This window comes from Centruroides vittatus, unplaced genomic scaffold, assembly GCF_030686945.1.
Source record: "Centruroides vittatus isolate TY-2023 unplaced genomic scaffold, ASM3068694v2 contig_392, whole genome shotgun sequence".
Lineage (NCBI taxonomy): Eukaryota > Metazoa > Arthropoda > Arachnida > Scorpiones > Buthidae > Centruroides > Centruroides vittatus.
In genome coordinates, this window is record NW_027122208.1 from 448,274 (window position 1) to 468,087 (window position 19,814).

At 32.0% G+C, this 19,814-nt stretch overlaps 1 protein-coding gene across 2 annotated transcripts in view; it reads right to left on the minus strand.

Annotated features, from left to right (window-relative positions):
* The window catches only part of LOC136975976 (glycerophosphocholine phosphodiesterase GPCPD1), a 61,254-nt gene that overhangs the window by 16,752 nt on the left and 24,688 nt on the right, over positions 1–19,814 (minus strand). For both annotated transcript variants that reach the window (XM_067271170.1, XM_067271171.1), the window contains exons 8-9: positions 8,588–8,723; positions 3,960–4,014 (exon numbers count right to left, since the gene is read on the minus strand). In XM_067271170.1, coding sequence (XP_067127271.1) covers positions 3,960–4,014; positions 8,588–8,723 — 191 coding nt within the window. The remainder of the gene's footprint in view (positions 1–3,959; positions 4,015–8,587; positions 8,724–19,814) is intronic.

Sequence of the window (19,814 nt, forward strand, 5' to 3'; positions counted from 1 at the left end):
AATATAGTCTGATCTAATCTGGCAATTGTTTGGACCATCCATTAATTATGTATATACTGTTTTTTTGACCTACTTTTGATCCCATTCCTCCCTGTTATGTACAATGATGTACATTTGGAAAACTATCCTTTTATATCCTTAACTGGATTTCATGGATTGCTGAAATTGAAGAAATGACTTAAGGTTTAACAAATATTTTCTAACTGATAGTTTCTTCAGATGACTTGCAAGTAGGCTTATAAGAACAAATTCATATGCCACTAAAAAGTCCACAGGTAGGAAGGGAGGAAAGTCAAGGTGTACTGTCATGTACAAGGATGTACTTTTCATGATTCCTTCTTCCTCCCTTTGACTGTATACAATTATTGAATGGTTTTCAATAGACATGTTAATATTTTCTCATTTCAGGTGTTATTTGCTTTACTGAATTTTATGAAAACAATCAAATTTTTCAAAATTTCTTCCTAACATTTATTGAATATATGAAAAAATATTTGATACGTAATATCAAAAAAATCTTTACATATTGAAGTAAAAGTTGACATTTCTGATAGTTTAATAATGATGATTTCATATTTAATTTATAAAGTACTTTAAATCTGAAAATTAAATACCAATGACATTTACATATTAAAGTTATAACATTTCATATATGTAAATTCATAAGAATTACAGCACAATCATGATAATTAGATATATCTATCTATATGTATGACTAATTTATATCCAATTTTTTCATTTATGTAAGTTAACACCTCTATAAAAAATATCAAATATCAAAAATCATTTATCATAAGAACTTTCAAACTTGATTTATAATGGCATAATGAGAAAAGAAAGAATTTGTTCAAATAATTCCAAGATTAACTACAGGATGATAAAAAGAATTTTATTTATTCATTCTGAATACCTTTCCTGTTGACATGTGAATAAAAACTGGAAACACTAGTAGTCAAAATATCTATGGTAGATCCATATGGTAGAAAATATGCAAGATGTTTCAAAATTTGTAAAAATACAGTCAACTCAAAAATATTGTTAAAAACAGGAACACTAAAGACAAACTAGAGAGCAGTGGCTGATCCAGAAATATTCAAGAGAGGGCTAATTGAAAAATTATGATTATTAATAAAAGATACTTATTCAAATACTAGCGGATGGGCCTGGCATTGCTTGGGCAAAAGTAACGATACCAAAGATTAAGAATATTACCTTACCCGTTTTCACAGAATGCAAGAATTGGGTCCCTTTGTTTCCAGACTAATTAGAGAATTTTTAGATGGATCTAAAAATGTGTTCAATTTCCCACAAAAACAAAAAAAAACTGCACCTGAGTCTTGCACGTCGCTTTCTCTTAACAATTCCATTGTTACGTAACACTTCAATTGTTGATGGAAGTGTTAAGCCTTAATCCAGTCCCTCTCCCGTGGGGAGGAATTTCGAAAAATCCCTTCTTAGTGTGCATTCTCGTGACGTACCCTAACTGTGTACCAAATTTCAACTCCTAATGTTTGGGTCTGCATGATTATCATCATCATCAACTCGTCTTGATTATATATATAGATGTGCACAACAATTGCATTACAAATGAGCTGACAAACATTTCATCATAGACATTTTTTAAAAATGTTTTGAAGTTCAAAGAAGTACTTTTTAATTGTTATTTGTGCTAATGGGGAGAACTTCAGCACTTTTAGAGAGCCATTTTCCATTAATGTTATCATTGTGGATACGTGATAAGATGACACTGTTTGATTTCTATATGTAGAAATCATTAGTGTGTCCCTTATTTTCTGACTTAAAAATTTTTGAATGTCCATCTGCCCATTTTTTCCTTTTCACTCAAACATGTCCATATTTACTTTCTCTGTGATTGATGAATAGTAACCCATACCGACTTGAGTGTCAACACGTCAAAAACAAATCTGAATGTGCCGCAGTTCGCTCATGCCTGGATTGGCCATTACAAATTGAGCACTGTCAGAATTGTTTGGTTTCCAGCTATGTTAGATGAATTTATGTGCCATTACGCTAACATTGTCCCAAGGATAGTGTGTTTTTGATAGAGAATGCGAAACCAAACATCTGGAGGCAAATTACCCTCAAATAGACAATTGCTGACTTTTATTTTACAACATACCAGAGGTTAAGCTAACTATAAGTAAAAGTGCAAATCTTAGTTCATGAGTGACCTTTTGGGAAAAAGCAGGCAGCTTTGCATCAAGCTTGATGGATGACATGAGCAATTTTTCCCTAAAAATGTTTCTTCTAGGGTCAGAACTTAAACTATCCACCAGAGAAAAGGAAGCTTTATGTGATTTCTCTATTGTAATTACTTAAATGGAGTGCAGCAATAAGATCCCCTAATCAGGATCTCAGCTTCTTGAAGTCAAAATAATACAAAGTGATAGATAACCATTTCTACAGTAGTTTTAAAGAAGCATAGCCCACACTTATATTTATCCAAAGACTTGTCAATTGTCAGTTCTATGTTCCTTTGATGATGACATTGACCTTCAAACCAAAAGTAAAATGTTGGTAAATTTGGACAGAGAACATTGATGTATGGAGAGGAAATTTATTCCTCTGCATGAAGAAATGGATAGCAAATTATTTAGCAAGTTTAATTTCTTTTTACTATAGTAGCACACTTTTATTTACCTTTGTCTCATTGATTTATTTCCCATTTTAGAGAAAACAATTGATGACTTTGTATCAATTCAAAGTAGAAAATTATTTTCTTGGCTACAAATGGATACAGGTTTTCTTCAGTAATGTATGTACTTCAATGTGGAAAAAATACTTTGTATTTAGCAGGCCAAAGGACAGTTAACATGTTAAGAGCTGTAAATGACTGCTGAAAGAGCTGTTAAATTATTGCAAGACTTTCACAGAGTATTGGCTGAAGAACAAAAGAAGTTTGCATTGCATCATGTGTAAAACCATTGAAGGCTATACCCAGATTGCAAAAAGAAACATTGAAGAGGAAGTATGCACAAATTTCTAATCTTGTATTGAATGTTACAGACAAGTACTATATTAAAAACTTAATAAAATTTCTAGTTATTGATATTTCTAATTATTGATATTTTACTGTTGCTTAATATCCCCCCCACACTAATCATTCCTCATATTCAACTTTCATGCTCAAGTTGAAATCGGTTAATGTCATCCTATTGAGATGAAACAGAGTAATTCTGATCAAATGCAAAAAAATTTAGGGAGTTGGCACAAACATTTTGACAATTGTTTTTGGTCAAAATAAGGGACATTCTAATAAACAATGGAAAAAAGAAAAATATAATCCTTTGGTTTTTGTGATTCTTTAATGTAAGATTTAATGTGATTCCTAATTTTATTGCAGTATGCCTAAAGTTACTTTATGTACACTCCACAAAAATGAGAAATTAGTTTGGGTTTCCTTCTGCTTGTTCATTTCAATCACTTTATTAAAACATTTATCTGTAAGGAAACTGAAAGTTACATCTTTTATAACAACATGCATTTTAATTGGACAGCCTTCATGGCATTCTGAATTTCAGAGCCATATCATAACTATAATAAATATTAACATACTTCTAGTTACAGTATATTACATGAAGTACAGCAAAAATTTATGAATTTATGATTGATTTGCATAAATAGTTTTCCCATCAATTTTTAAACATCAAATCTGAAAATTTTCCAATAAAATGATTTTTTTCTGATTAAGTACTGGACTAGATAAACTTTAATCATAACAATTCCACATTTGCAATTAAACAAAATATTAGACTATATTTTGAATGAAAATTATAAAAATGCTTATAGATCATTGGTTAACCAAAATACAGGAATAATTAAACTCAAAAATAAAATTAATCAATAATAAGCAAAGTTATTTTAATAAAATTTAAACATACATAATTAAGTTTAAATCTTAAATTCAAAAGAGTAATATAAAATTAATATCAACTTGCATGTTTTGCAGCATAATTGAAGGATGCCACTGTATTTTCTAACACACTGTCACTTCTGTATTAAAGAAATATTTCACTTAAATATAATAAAAAACTTATAATGTAAGTTGCATAAATTAAAATTGAAAATTACACATTAATTTTATTTAATTAAGCTTAGCTGAGAACTGTTAAATAAATGTCATTGCTATAAATTAATTTTTGGTTATTTTTAATATTTATAGCTAGATTATTAATTTAAGCAGAGCTGCCAACTATTTATAAATTGTAAAATCATAATTGAGAAAATTATGACATTACACTTAATAGCAATAATATTTAAATATCCATTTTCCACTTTTGTTAAAAAACTGATGCATTAATTTGTACGTAGAAAATTAAATTTTTGTTAAAGATTAACCGATTCATGCAAATGATATAAAAAGTAAAATGTAAACACTATATTTTAAAATTATTTTAGAGAGCAAATCAAATTTATTGCAGTAACGAATTAATGAGAACTTTCTCAATTTATTAAAAAGTTTAAAATACTAAATTAGAAGTTTGTTATTAGAATAAGTAAATATAATTAATCAAGACAATAAGTATTGATGTTTACATAATATTGGGTGTTAAGATTCTAAAACTTATGAACGATAATGGTCATTGTTGTAAACATTGTTTTTGTAAAAATTTATTTACTAGAAAATAAAATATTAAATCAATAAATTTTAAACTCCTAATGAAGTTCTGTTGAATTAATCATTCATTAGAAACATTTTTCAGTATAAACTGTTATATAAAACATTTTTATAAACATGCATTATTTTTTATTTGTAAGATTTTGAACAATAATTTCTTTTTAAGATTGTTGTTTATAAACCATTTGGGGTGTGTGTGTTGTGTGTGTGTGTGTGTGTGTGTGTGTGTGTGTGTTATAAATATATTAATTGAAAGCATTTTCCTGACTTAGTTTGAGTAAATGGCTGGAACTAAAAACACAATTCAGATAAACTGTATATCAAATTAAAGCTCTTATGCTGTAAATAATGCCACCTAAAAGATTTAAGAAAGGTTCAATGATTCAGTTGTGGTGGAGTGACAAAAAGGTACAATGTGAAATCTATGGGAAGGCATGTTGGGCACTTTCATGCCATCTAGAAATTAAGTTTTTCTTAATAGTTTGAACCCATTGCTTATCACTACTGCGCATTTATGCTTTTAATTAATGCATAATTAGACATATATTTTGCATTTTTTTTGAAAAATTAGTTTAGTTTGGTTACAATGCCATTTACCAACTTTTAGCACTAATCTCTATTTTACTGTTAATTCATGATGAGATCAAAAAAATGTGATTCTAATTATCCAATTTGTTAATTAATGCTGATAGATTTGTCAAGAAAACCATCAATCAACTAAAATAAGAATAAACTTGAACCTATTGATATAACTATTGGTAGGTTAAGATTTTTATAACAGCCATTGAAATTGCTATGAAGAAAGCCAACATTATCCTCACTCTTCTTACTAAGTAAAAAGAATAGAAAGTCTGACTCCATCGTTTTTTATAATTATTTTGAAATTATCCTCACTTAATACAAAACCCCACCAGTTGAAGTTGTTGGCCTTAGGAATAATAAATTGCTACCCTGGACCCAGATACAAAACTGAAAGAAGGCATTGAGAGGACCAGTGGAAGGAGCCTCTTGGTACCAGAGAACAAGTGTACACCTGAAAACAGCCTGGAAAAAAATTGCTGTACTGATGGTTTTTGTGTAGAATGAGCTCATTGAAAGTTTGATATTTGTAGTTTTATTTAATTAAAAAAAAATGCAATTTTTACAAATTCTTGTTAGTTATGATCAATCCCGAAGAAAACAGTGATTTCTTTAAATTCTAGAATTGTTAAATTAAATGGTTGTAATGTTCATGCTAATGTGTTATGAGCATTACAAAATGTATCATAGTAATTTAAGTCTTGAAAATGACAAATTGCTATAATGACTGCACAACTGAAATTATTGTTATGCTTAAATTGTCACTGTTATAAACTATAATAGCATTATTTTTTACAGTATGATGCATGAATATGATTACAGTATCATAAAATAATTTTTCACACAGATTAATAGAACTGGAAACAATTACTTAACCAGTACCTTTAAAAAATGACATTCATACAATGAAACATGCTTGTCTTACTAAATTGAAAACTAGTAAGAAAACCCCTATAACTATTCAAAAGTTGATACTTGTAGAAAAAAATAGCAATGTTTGGAAAATCATAATTTTCAGCAAAAGAAAGAGGAAAAAACAATTTTTACTTTTATTACCATAAAGAAGATTCATATGGAAAGTGAGAGTTTACAAATTTTTCATCACATACTTACTATTGCTATAGAAGAACTTAGAGTAACATTGAAATTTGTGAACAAATATCATCTAAATTGGTCAATTTGTAGAGATGAAAATCAAACTAATTGAATTCAGGGTGTAGTTTTATTAAATGATAATATAAAAAATGCATACTTTAGCTGAAGTTTCACAATAATTTTAAACAATATTGATGAAATATTAAACTTAAGTTATGAACAATGAATTATATTCAGTTTTTCAAATAAAAAGTTTTTCTAATAATACATTAAGATGATGATTGGTATTGTTAAAAAAATGGCAGCATCCGTAAAATATCAATTTGAAACTGACAAAATGATCAGAAAGAAAAACTAATGCTAAAATGCTAAAAATGTTTTAATAAAATATTTATTTATTAATAAGTATCATAAAAATTTAATATACTCAAAAAAAATTTAATTAAGATATAAATGGAAAAAGCATTTTAGAAGATTTGTAGTATCTTTTTTTCTCTGATTAGATATAGAATATTATACTTTGTTTTTTGTTAGATTCCAATGTAGGAATAATCTAAACAAAAAATTTAAAATGAAGTCTTGTGACAAATTCCTGCACTGAAATTATAATTATGCAACAGGGACCTTTATAAAAAAAATTCTAAAATTAAAAATGCACTATTGTTACATTTCTCAGAAAATTAAAAAAAAATGAAACATAGTAATCAACAAGACAAATTGAGAGAAGTTGTTTTGCAGAAAATATTAATTTTTACAAAACATAAATTTTGAATGGATTTTCAATGAAATCTATTTCTATGCTATGGATGGAGAATCTCAATGTGATTCAGTACATTGTTGCTTAACTTTCCAAAAATTCACACTCTGCCATGACAATTTTATTTTTCTGAAGTTCTTTCACTGCAACATTTTTGTTAAAATTGTACATATTATAAGTTGAAGATATATTTAAATCTTTAGAATCTTTCATAATTTCTGCAAAAAATCAATGCTTTCTTTATTTCACATTTTCAAAATTATTTAAGAAGGATGAGATTACATATGGCAAACTAAAAAAATTTGCAGCTTATCTATTTTATTGTCTCATTAGGAAGAATTAATAAAAATGTTTTCCCTTTTAAGTACAGTACTTGTTACTATCAAAAAGTATACACAGGAAAGTTTTTCAAACTTAAGTTATTTAAAATATGATACAAAGCAAACTACAAAGTTTGCATTTCTCAATAGATTTAAACAATGTATAATTATGTATAGTTCAGAAAGCATTTTTGTTTTTGCTGCTATATATATAACTAGACACTGTCAGTTAAGTAGTCAGTTATATATATTTGCTTTTGAATTATACTAAAATAATTCAAATTTACCCCTTAAAGAAACTGTATACTGATAAACATTTCAATTTAATAAAATTTGAGATCTTTATTATCATCTCTAAAATATAAATACTGTAATAAAAACAAAGTTATTTCATGCAATAAATAGAATAAATTTTTCCAGTTTTGCTATGTTTGAAGTCTAGTAAATTTTATAATCAAAACTAATGCATAAAAATTATATATATTTAGTTCAATAATCCTTATCTTAAAAATATTTTAAAAATTTACCTGCCAATTACAGCATCGAAAGCAGTCAAATCAAATTTGAAATATTTGCTTTTATATATTAATTTAAATAAATTAAATATCACTTGATTATAGTTTAAGATTTTCAATCATTAAGAATTAATTCTTTTAAAATAGTAATGAACATGCCAGTTATTACAAATTATAGATGTATTTTTGTCTTGTAGTGCAACAATTTACATAAAAATTAACAATTGCAATATGATATTGATAAAATCAAACAGCAAGTTGAATAAAATCAATTTTGTTGTTAACTTACACTAGTAATAAAAATACCAGCATTTGGCTTCAGCAATAGGGAGCATATAGTATATTCTTTTTTGTTTTTACTAAAAGCTGTATTACTTTAACTATTACAGTAACAAAGGGGCAAAATCAAAATCATCGTAATCAACTGTAAAAATTAATTAGGTGCCATGTTTCAAATAGTTGCCAGCCTTGAATAAGTGCCAGAGATTTTGACCCATCAAAATAAGTACTTGAGTGCTTATTCAAGGAAATATTAAAAAGCTTATGTACAATACTTTATACAACTATACCATGGTGTTTCTATATGAAGCACCATGTACTTTTTTTTGAATATTTAAGAAATCCAACAAACAGCATTTTACATACTACTACACTTGACAAACAATTTTAAAAATTTGCCTACGTATCAGTCCTACGAACTTTTCCAGCTCCTCTATGACCGACGTCTAGTTGAGTAAATCCATGCTTCCAATGTGTTGCATAAGTTATACTGAAATCACATGTGTAGCTTTGAAGTGGTTGAATGAATAAATAAGAAACTAAAAATAAAAAAAGAATTTTAAGTAAATTTTATATATGAAAATTTCTTAAAATGAATATAAATTTTTATTAAGAATTTCTTCTGTAGAAGTAATAAAATAGTTCATTAATTTCAATGATTCATTCAAAACAGTGAATATAATATATAGTAATTTTATTTTCAATTTATTTTAAGGAGCAACATTTATATTTTTCACAAAATAAAATATGGTCAAATCAGATATGTGGATATTTCTAGTAACAAAAGAAAACTATTACTCATAGTAAACAAGAGTAATAAATTTTTTTATCTGTAGCAACTCAAGTGTTTAATACGTCAAAATATTAGAAATTTTTGAAAAATGAAAATTTTTAGAGTTTGTATATGTATCAGTTGATAAACTAACAATAAAAAACATTTTCTACAGCTTAAGACTTATAAATGTTAAATGAGAATATTTTATTACTGAAATAAATTTAAATTAAGTAAAATTGTTTTTTTATTTAATTTAAAAAATTACATTAAATATTTTAAATAATATATACAGAGTTCCTACTCAAATTTTTGTTTTAAATTCCATGATTTTCCCTAACCCTCACATATCTTACAGTATAGCACATTTTAAATCAAATGCTGTTTTATTTTGTCAATTTATTTTGTATACTAGTACTTTTTATATATTAACAGGACTTATTATACTAGAAAATATGGATGCAGATATTTAGTCTTACAGATCAAAAATAATGTTCTTTATTTAGTTCACCAGGTGAACTAAATAAAGAACATTATTTTTGATCTGTAAGACTAAATATCTGCATCCATATTTTCTAGTATAATAAGTCCTGTTAATATATAAAAAGTACTAGTATACAAAATAAATTTTAAATTAAGATAAAGGACACAAAGGCATAATAAAAAAACAGCATTTGACTTACATTACATTACAGCACATAACTAAAGTTGAAGAAGCAATAATGTATGTTTTCTAATTAACAATTATATATTTGTGAAAATCTAGGGGCCAATACTTTCTTTAAATAGATAATTAAATGGTTTTCAAATTTTAATTTGTTTATAGTCATGAGTCACAGAAAAACTTTCTTTCAATTTAAAAGAAAGTTCCTGAGGAGAGATGTTGATTTTGATAAACACCACAAGGAAGTTCCTTGTTGCTTCTTTCCTCGGGTGACTTGAATCACTTCAGATCATTGGACAAACAAAATCCTATAAATAGGAAAAACACATACACCCAATGGGCTGAAACTGGAAACAGAACAAGAAAGTCTGTGTTCAAACCACAAAAGGAAACTGGCCAGTTTCAGATACTGAAGAAAATAAGGAACTGAAATAAGGTATTATTGAATCAAATAAATATGTGAATTCTGTCTTAAGACAGATTAAGTATCAAATCCCCAAAAACCCCTAGATCAAATCTAGGGGTTTCTCACCTCAAATAAATTTTTGAAATGAGATTTTATCATCTCATTATTTTGTTCTTGTAGTTATATCATTTATATATAGTTTTTACATCCAATAAGTAATATTGTCGTCGTCATTTTACTTTTGAATGCCTAACTGCATCATCTGATTTGTAGGTCCCTCCTATATTTTAAGCCACTCAGATTAAAGCATTCATTTCATAGCAAGTTAAGACTCAATTTAAGAAAATCATCCTAACTGGTGTCAGGCTCCTGATGTTTTAGAAAGACCTCAATGATCTTTCAGAACACGCACAAATTCCCATCCCGTTTAGCAAGTGGGGTTTACCGCCTCCCCCATTCTCATGTTCTGGTGTCAGGAGTTTGGGTCATTTCCCATCTCCATCACTGGCATTATCACATTTTTTTTTATACTTGCCAAATTATTAATAATAAAAAGTTTTTTAAAGTATTAAAACAAAATAATCAAGGCAGCAAAGAATGCAAATTCCCTAACTGACAATTTTTGACAAATTCACCAAATTTCCACGAGTTTTTCCAAACACTAATGAAAATTCCTGACTTTCCAGATGCATAGTAATTAGGGATTGCAATTGCTGGATCCAGCGCATCCTTTGGCCTGCTGGATCCAGCGCTGCAAATCCGCAAATACTCAATTAACTTTCTAAATAATGGCGCAAAAGTGTACGTTGTCAGCGTTGCCGCCTTAGTGCATGCGCTATTGTTCGACGGCAAGAGTGACGTTGCCGTTCAGTGCAGCATGTGCTACACCCCCCTCTCTACACTGCACCGCCCGCCCTTTTACCTCTGCTGATCTAACTGCCAGTTGACTTTCCGCTCTTGCTAAATAAAGTGTCTTCGCGCTAAATAAAATAAGTAACTCCTCTCCTAGTCCTGGTACATAATTCTAATTTACGGTCGGTTGTGACGTCAATGAATCATGTGACGGAATGATTTATGATTATTCGATGACCCCGAAACCAACTAGCGTAGAGGCAGAAAGGCCTTTTCCGCAGCGGGATATATATGCAATTCATTAAGAAGCAAGTTGGGAGACAACACAATCAATACCATTTGTTTCTCGAGATCCTACTTCCAGAAAAGTCAAAAAAATAACAGAAGTGATTGATTTAATTTTATTTAATCCTTTAAAATACTTTATTCAAGACAAGACTAATATTTTATAACTTCTACTCTAATTCTATTAAATAAGAGAATTTAACTTTTATTCTATAAGTGGTTAGTGGGCTAGGCTAGGCAATTTTATTGTGAAAATTAGTGAGAAACTGAGACTACCTAGTTAGGTAAATTGTTAATTATATCTAAGATACTGATATAAATTAATATCATAAATTAATGAGTGTGATTCATGATTGTCATAATAACTAATTACTTACTCACTACTTTACTAACACTAATAATTAAATTACTTATAAATAACTACAGACTGATAATGTAGAGCCTATATAAGAAAACTGGTAAGACTGATAGCCACTTAGCCACTGATTATCCGTCCTTACATTATTATAATATATTAATACAAATTTATTAATAGAATTACTTTTGCTATTATTTAACTTAAAGATTACATTATAATTATAATCTAACTAAACATTTAAAGTTAATTATCTCTATCTCAAGTGTTAAACCAAACCAAAGTTAAGTTTACTACCTAAATGTGTAAGAAGTTTTACTGATTTATAGTGACCAGTCTAAATAATAAAAATTTAAGTATTTTTTAAAAAATGTTTTATTTCTTTAAAAAAAGCCATAAATTGCTGGATAGATAGATAACACTTTATTGCAACAAAAATACATCTGCACTGGATCCAGCTGGAATCATGTTGGTCCAACAAAAATCCAGCTGGATTGAAAACACTGCTGGATTGCAATCCCTAATAGTAATCCTGTATATCAGCATTTCTCAACCTTTTTTCGCCCACAGACTGGTAAAATTTGTGAAAAAAATTTCATGGACTGGTGGGTTTTTAACAAAAACTTTTACTAGATATTAAAAAATTACTACAGAAGTAAATTGTAAAATTATCATCATCATTTACTTATATTTACATTTAAATATTATTGTAAAATTATTATTATAATTACTTTATATAAATAAATCTTTGACAAAAAAAAAAAAAAAAAAAAAACAAAAACATTGGATATAGGACAACGACAAAAAAAATATCCTATAATTACTAAAAATTATAAATTTAAAGTTTTTGTTTATTTGGTATACATTACTAATGAGAAGATTGCTGCTGCTTTTCTTCCATTAACTTTTCAATTGTAGATTGTAAATTAGTTGAGCTGAATCAGAGCAGTGAAATAATTGAAAGTTGATTTCTAAATTTATTTTTTATTACCATCATAGTTGAAAATCCCACTTGACATAAATGTTATTACAAAGGGGACTAACATTGTCATCGCTTTCTCATACAGAGATGGATATTCATTTTTCGTTTTGATCCAAAATTTATCTGTAGACATTATTGAAAATTTAGTTTTAACATATCTGAACTAATTTCAAGGATTGACACATATTCTCTGTTACTTAAATCTAATTTAATACTGTCATATATTAAGAAAGGGTTTGTTATCCACAAATTCCTTTCACATGTGGTTTTTTCAAAAATGGGAAATATTTTTCGAAACTATTACTTAAAGATTGTAAGTGTTGCTCATTGATTATACAGTATTTAATTTTGATAAATTTATATCTTGCTGCAAAGTAACAAACTCAGAATAGTTATTAAATGTATCAATATTATTTTTTACCTTTTATCAAATTTTTTAATGCAGAGCGATAAAAATTTTCTGCAGACTGGTGATTGAGAAATGCTGCTGTATATAAATCGGTAAATAGTTTCTAAATCATGCACAGCAGTTGAATTTGTAAAATTTTTTAAAGTAATTAGTTTTTAAATCCATAAATTTTTTCATAAATTTGGTAAAATTATTCTACTGCATTTTATAATGATTTTAAGTAATATCAATAAATTAACTGGAAAAGTAACCATAATTCTATGAATTTGGATAACTAAAAATTTTTCATAAAAATATCCAGTAAAAGAAAGAATGCATTAAAATCAGATCATCATCAAATAAATAAATTATGTTTTTTTAATTATTAAGAAACTACTTGAATGACCAATAAATTACAGATAGTAATTCAAAAATCTATAGTACAAATGAAGCAACTAGAATGATTAACATTACTACTGGTTTCTATACAGTACGAAAATGAAATAATCAATATTCTGTAATAAATTTATATTTATTCCATTAGCTGTATTCATTAAGAAAACAGATAAATATAAAATTTTATTTTTACTTAAAATCCAACAAAACATTGGGTATATATTTAATATAACCAAAACTTAGGATCACTCAATGTTACATTGATTTCAGAGTTTCATATTTAATTTTTGTTCAGTCTAATGCCATTTGAGATTTTGCTGGTGAATATAACATTGTAAGGAACCAAGTCCGAGCGTTATTTTTATTTTACTTTTATTTTGCTTATTATTCTATTTTTGTTTGGGGCTTATGTTTTGTTAGGACGAAGGTTTCCTCACCATTCACCTTCAGTAATTAAACAGAGAAGAATTAAAACCCAACTCACCGACGAAAGAAAAGCGCCATAGGACTCACGCACATTTTCGCGCCCCGAGCGGCAAAGAATAGGTCCGCACCGAGAAGAGGGGGGGGAGAACCTACAAGCACGAAATAAAACTCGCTAAACCTTAAGTAATAAAAACGTCCCGGAAAGAATTGTAACAACAAATAATGTAAAAGGTTAGTGAGTAAACTGTCGGAAAAAGGGCTGCCAGACGATGAAAAACGTATTGTTAGCATTTAAGTATGTAAATGAGGGGAGTGACCGCATTCAGAATTGTGACGTCACCTCACACTATAAATCCCGAGTCTCAAGTGAAGACGGAGAGGTGAATTCTGATAGCAACGAGCTTGGTGAGCTTCGCAGCAGTAATAGAGGTGTCCGATAGGATCTCGAGTAGTTCCAAGGTGATTTTGAAGTGATTCGAAGTTTGGATCGACAGTCTGAGAAAGTCTTGAGAGTTTAAGGAAATAGGTTCCGAGTATATTGAGGTGACGCTTAGGATTTCTAGTTTATAAGAATTATTGTTATAAGTTAAACTTTTGGTTTTGTCGGATTCCCAAGGGGAATAGAGTTAAGTTAGACATAGATTTGAATCGAGAATTGTCGGGTTGACTTTGTTGAATTTCTTTGAATAAATTATTGTTTGATTTTACTAAATATTGTACATAGTTATTGCTAAACGATTAATTAAATCTTTGGTTTTTTTCTATTGACAAATATTGTCTTTATTTAATTCGGTGCACGCTTAAAGTCCAGGCCTGGCACGCTAACGCGAATCCGAGTAAAGTACCCGGTAGGTTAACGGTTGTTTCCGACACGGTAGAGTCGATAATCGTTGTAAATTAAAATAGTACTTTACAACTGGCGCCCGAACAGGGACTCTAAAGGTTAATATTAGACTTTGTTGCTTTCTTTGTTGATATTGACTTTAGCTTAGAGGAATAACACCTCGTAATCTCAAAAAAATGGAAGATAGTGCACCAGTCACCCGAGCCGAATATAACCAGTTGCAACAACAATTGTCAGTACTGTTGCAACAAGTGTCATCCTTGTCAAATGCCGTGACTCATCTGACTTCATGTGTCACGTCTGGAATTGTAGAGCCAACAACACCGAACGTTACGAGTGCTGTACGGCCCGAAACTTCTACTCCGAGACAGGAAGTGCCTACATCTAATGCATCGATGGTCTGGCTTCAGACTGCACCGCCGCCGCCAGCCATCCAATTTAACGGTAGGTCAGCATTAACTGCTAATGATTTCTTGCAGGACCTCGAACAGCATTTCCTGGTAAACCAAATACCGAACACTAGATGGGTTGATACTGCCGCTAGTTGTCTTCGCGGTAGCCCAGCAATGTGGTGGAAGAATGAAGGACGCCACCGAATCGGCAACAGTTGGCCGTTGTTTAAGCGATCTTTTCTGGATCTTTACGCTCCTTTAGCTGACGAAGTAGCTGTCGCTAAAGAACTATTTAGTCGACAATACACAGGAACCAATGGAGTCGAGCAGTTTATATGGACCACAGTGCAGCTATACCGCACGTGGAGACCTTTAGCTCGAGATGAGGAAATTATACAATGTGTAGTTGCCCAGATGCCTCTTCCGTTACGTGAGTATCTGGAAAATCGCCGTTCTTATTCATTAAACGAGTTAGTACGTACTGCGAAAGAGTACGAATTTAGACGAAACGACCAAGGTTCTCCTGACAGTGCAAAGCAGATTAAGGACTGTCGAAAAGTAAGTAAGCAGCTAGAGCCGAAAAATTTTGCACCGGCAAAGTCACCCATGGCCTGTTATTCATGTGGTGAGGTGGGACATTTTTCGAGGAATTGTCCAAAAGGGAAAGGACAAAATGATCAAACAAATGTCAAGACGCCCAATAGTCCCGAAAGAAAAGTAACCTGGAAAAGGAAGGGTAATGGAAAAAGAAAACCTTTAAACTAAACCGGAGACAGCGAGGGGAGGATCCTGTCTCCGATATGGATCCAAATACCTCCACCGTAGGACTAATCGTGAGTGAAGCCTCCAAGTTGCCTGAGGTAAATATTTTTATTAATGGAGTACTAACCTCAGCCCGGATTGATACGGGTTCTGACTTTACTTTAATCAATGAATTAGTGTGGAGGAGAATTTCTTTGCAGAATAGAAATATTCGGTTACAAGCAGGACCGAATTTTAAGTTAGCCATTGAAGGAGGAAAAGGAACCTCCATTGGAAAATTCCTGGCAAAAATCCAGATTGGAAGTGTTACCCTTCGACAGACGTGCGTAGTAGTAAAAGGACTTATAATGCCATGCTTACTAGGGCGTGATTTCGCCAAGAATCATAGAATAACAATGGACTTTAAAAATTTGACAATTTCTTTGGACGTAAGTCATCCCAAAGAGAGAATTTCACCTAAGTGGGACGAACTCCAAACCACTTTAAGTGGTGAAAGGTTAGTAACTTTGAAAAATGTATTATTGCAATACTCGCAACTGTTTACAGATAAGCCGGGACTAACTAATATGATAGAACATGAAATCGTCACTGACAAAGCGACACCAGTATGTGGACGTCCGTATAAATACTCTGACGTAAAGTTAAAGGAAATGAACCGCCAGATAGCGGAAATGTTAAGAGATGGTATCATCCAACCATCAAATTCTCCGTGGGCATCCCCGGTCGTCATGGTCAAGAAAAAAACGGGCGATTGGAGATTATGTATTGACTATAGAAAGCTAAATCAGGTAACAGTGACTGATAAATATCCTTTACCGATTATTTCAGAATTACTGACTTCGCTTAAAGAAGCGAACTTTATAACTACCTTGGACTTATCGTCTGGTTACTGGCAAGTGCCATTAAAGGAACAAGACAGACCGAAGACAAGCTTTATTACGAATAGTGGCTTGTATGAATTCCTGGTCATGCCGTTTGGACTCAAAAACGCCCCGGCAACATTCCAAAGACTAATGGACAAAGTCCTAAAGGAAGAAAAAGGGAAGTATTGCCAAGTTTACTTAGACGATATTATTATATACTCATCTACTTTTACAGAACACATCGAACATTTGACCAATGTACTCAAACGATTGGCAGCTGCAGGACTAACCATTAAGTTGGCTAAGAGTAACTTTTGCCGCCCAGACGTTCAGTACCTGGGATTTAAAGTCAGCAATAAAGGCATTGCGACGGAAGATGAAAAAGTAAGGGCCGTTCGAGAGTTTCCGACGCCCAGAAATACGAAGGATCTTAGCACCTTTTTAGGAATGTGCAGCTGGTACTGTAGATTCATACCTAATTACGCAACTATTGCCGAACCATTGTATCAATTACGGCGGAAAAGGAAACGATGGGAGTGGACGGAAGAATGCCGGCAAGCTTTTGAAAAGCTAAAAAGTAAGTTGATAACTGCACCTATTTTGCAGCTTCCTAGGCCAGGTGTGCCCTATACGTTATATACAGACGCTAGCACGGTAGGACTGGGAGCAGTGCTTTGCCAGGAGAAAGTCATTGCATACGCTAGCCGTACTTTAAACGCAGCCGAAAGGAACTATACGGCCACGGAGCTTGAATGTCTAGCCATTGTATGGGCTACAGAGAAGTTCAAAATCTACCTAGACGGAACCAAATTCACCGTCGTAACGGACCATTCTGCATTACGATGGCTTAATAGTTCTACATCCCTCTCAGGTAGGTTAATGAGATGGGCATTAAGATTGCAGGAATTTAGTTTCCAAATCCAACATAGAAGTGGAAAGGACAATCAATTGCCAGACGCTTTATCTAGACGTCCATTAGAAGATCCACAACTAAGTAACGACTCGGACATAACCGCAAAATTGTTAGCGGTAACAACATTTGAACGAGAGAAAGACCTTATAGACGCTCAACGAACTGATTCACAGTGGAGCGGACTATACGATTACTTAGCGACTGGGAACTTACCAAATGACCCAGCCATGTCAGCAGAAATAGTAGGTAAGTCATCCCATTACCGGCTAGTAAATGATGTTTTATATTATAGCCGGAAAACAGATGACACTGGAGGTTACAGACCAGTAATTCCGTACAACTTACGAGAGGATGTATTACAAGAACTACACAATCATCCCACTGCTGGCCACTTAGGTGTACGAAAGACTACGAAAAAAATACAACAACGTTGCTATTGGCCTGGAATGAGAAAGGACATAAAAGAATATGTACTAGGATGCCATACATGCCAGATAACGAAGTTCGACCAGAAGAAAACGGCCGGACTAATGCAAGTCCCCGAGATAACGGAACCAGGGGAAAAGGTAGGCGTAGACATTATGGGACCCTATCCCAAGTCCAACAAAGGTAATCAGTATCTTCTTGTTATGGTGGATTATTTCAGTAAGTGGGTGGAGATTTTTCCCCTGCGGAAGATTACCGCGGAAAATGTGGTAAATTGTATGTATAAAGAATACTTTTGCAGGTATGGCATGCCAAAAATCTTAGTATCCGATAACGGACCCCAATTCATATCTCACCTCCTAGCGGAAGTTTGTAACCGCACCGGAATTAAGCACATCCTGACGACGCCATATCACCCTCAGTCGAATTTTACGGAAAGAACGAACCGCACCTTGGGTAGGATGATTGCGGCATACATCGAAAGGAACCACAAAGAATGGGACACACATATATCGGAATTTGCGCTGGCCTTACGAACTTCAGAACAGGATTCGACGAAATATACGCCAGCTAAACTACATCTCGGGAGAGAGATTGCACTCCCGTGGGACCGTCTAACGGCTTATCCAAGTCGCCCTACGACTATTAGAGAAAAATGGGCAGAATTACAACAGATAAGAAAACAAGCCCGAGACAACGTGCGAACTGCACAACAGAAACAGAGAAGGGCTTACAATTCACGAAGACGGCCAGATACATTCAAGGTGGGTTCATTAGTTGTCTTAAAAGCTCACCCTATTTCTTCTTCTAGCCGACACTTCAGCGCTAAATTGGCACCTAAGTGGTCAGGACCTTACGAGATCGCTAAGATTATCTCACCAGTAGTTTACGAGATAAAAGATCCCCACACTGGGGCCAGCCACGGAAGTCAACACATCGCTAATCTGAAGCGATACACCCTTTTTCCAAAGAGGAAAACTACTACACCCCTACTCGCAACCAATAGGGGCAACGTTAGAGGATCACACTCCGTTACGGGATCGTCGATGGATCACGGAACCCGAGCGCCGTCCATCGCCAGAGCTAGACCGTCTGGAGTCATCCAGCGACGATTACGACCGATGCAACGAGTGGATTACAGACAACTCGCCGGTCTCACCAGGAAGCCGAGAGCCCAAAGATAGAGAAGGAAACCAGAGGTATATATTTTTCTTTACAGATGGTCCTTGACCAAATTAATTGTAATCCAAGGGTCCCTAGAAGGGAAAGGATTTTGACTACGGGGGGGAAGAAAAAAAAAAAAAATTATATATTTTTAATTTTTCTCACGATGACGGACTGAAGTAACCACACATTAAAACCATTAACAATGCTAAACTATAACCCGACAATCAGTCCGTAGCGTAAGAAAGATGATAATCATCGTTAGAAACAAAATTTTGGGTTAACGTTTCACCCTGCTCACGCCAAATTAGAGCGTGAAAATGGCAACAAACCTTGGAACACGAAATGAGCACATGTCAACAGTTTCCCCTCTATTGTATCATTACGTTAGAATAAAGTTACTAAGCAACGAGTCACTCTCGCTTATGATAAATCATTGTAAGGGACGGATTCCTTTGTAACCTGGCAGCAATTGTAAATAAGGCGCACTACTTAAAAGAAAAAAAAGAGTTGGAGGATTTTGGCAGTAAGTAAAAAGAGAAATAACTTTCTCTTTACTCTAAAGGGGAAGGGGTGTAAGGAACCAAGTCCGAGCGTTATTTTTATTTTACTTTTATTTTGCTTATTATTCTATTTTTGTTTGGGGCTTATGTTTTGTTAGGACGAAGGTTTCCTCACCATTCACCTTCAGTAATTAAACAGAGAAGAATTAAAACCCAACTCACCGACGAAAGAAAAGC